Source organism: Manacus vitellinus, unplaced genomic scaffold (genome assembly GCF_001715985.3).
Source record: "Manacus vitellinus isolate BGI_N305 unplaced genomic scaffold, ASM171598v3 scaffold_64_pilon, whole genome shotgun sequence".
NCBI lineage: Eukaryota > Metazoa > Chordata > Aves > Passeriformes > Pipridae > Manacus > Manacus vitellinus.
In genome coordinates, this window is record NW_021940718.1 from 1,206,640 (window position 1) to 1,207,836 (window position 1,197).

At 64.0% G+C, this 1,197-nt stretch overlaps 1 protein-coding gene across 1 annotated transcript in view; it reads right to left on the minus strand.

Annotated features, from left to right (window-relative positions):
* Positions 1 to 61: 61 nt before the first annotated feature.
* Positions 62 to 1,197, minus strand: part of LOC108644247 (cathepsin L1-like) — a 3,493-nt gene continuing 2,357 nt past the window's right edge. The window contains exons 4-7 of the mRNA XM_029963875.1: positions 1,035 to 1,196; positions 792 to 954; positions 535 to 649; positions 62 to 291 (exon numbers count right to left, since the gene is read on the minus strand). Coding sequence (XP_029819735.1) covers positions 192 to 291; positions 535 to 649; positions 792 to 954; positions 1,035 to 1,196 — 540 coding nt within the window. The 3' untranslated portion in view covers positions 62 to 191. The remainder of the gene's footprint in view (positions 292 to 534; positions 650 to 791; positions 955 to 1,034; position 1,197) is intronic.

The following is a 1,197-nucleotide window of genomic DNA, read 5'->3' on the forward strand; positions in this document are numbered from 1 at the left end:
CATGGGGACAGGGGGACAAGATGAGCATTACGGTCCCTTCCAACCCAAACCATTCCACATGGATTCCATGACAAGGACAATTAACCATGCCACTTTTAATTGCTTCTTGCCGCACACGAAGAAAAGCCCCATTTCCAGAAGGAAACAGCCGTGGAAGCTCAGCTGGGGCGGGGAGGGGGGGCTGTCCTGGCTCAGGGCAGGGGGTAACTGGCCTGGTTGGCCACCCCACACTGGTTGCCGGCATCCTTCAGCAGGAACATGTAGCCCTGCTCTCCCCACCTCTCTGTCCAGCTGCAGGAAAAGACAGGAGTGAGCTCCTCCTTGATCCCGGGCACAGGGAACAGCCCTGGCTCGAGGAGAGACAAGGAGGGGAACCAGAGGCCCCATGGGCCAGGGCCACGGGTTAGTGCTGGCCTTGGCAGAGCAGGGTTAGCGGTTGATCTTAGAGGGCTTTTCCAACCTGGATAACCCCATGATTCTGTGGTGTGGGGGCGGGAGGGGCAGCGGGTTTGGGGGGACGCGCTCAGCCCTCACCTGTTCTTTAGGATCCAGTAGCTGAGGTTGTGCCCACCCATCCAGGTTGTGCTGTAGCCCACGGCCAGCATGGCGTGGTTCGTTCTCCAGCTGCCAGAGCCGCAGCCGAAGAGGCCTGGGAAGAGCAGAGCTGTGCTGAGCCAGGGGCTGGCCCTGCTCCCTTCTCCTCGGGGTGGTGGATCCCATTCCCCTGGGGAAGCTCAGCAGCCCAGCCCTGCCTCAATTCACCCCCCCACGCCACGGGGAGCACACGGTACCCGACTTGTAGAAGCGAAAGGAGCTGGCATCCACCGACACCGACACCGGGCCCACGGTGGCCACCGCCTGCGCCAGGGCCTCCTCGCTGCCCGGTGCCACCCTCATGAAGCCGGAGCAGTTGGCCGCCTTGTCCCGGGGGTTGTATCGGCAGCGGGAGTTGTCCTGAGAGCGGGAGGGTGTCACCACGGCCGGGACACGCCGGCACTGCTCTGCCCTGCCCCGGGTGCCCCGCTGTCCCTCACCGTGCCCACGTAGGGGTAGACACGCTCCGAGTTGAGGCCGCCGTTGTCGCGCACGTACTGGAAGGCCTGTTCCATGTGGCCACCGCAGCAGCCGCGGTTGCCCAGCTTTCGGGTGCAGTCGATGAGGTTCTGCTCGCTCAGCACCACCAGCTTCCCCGTCCGC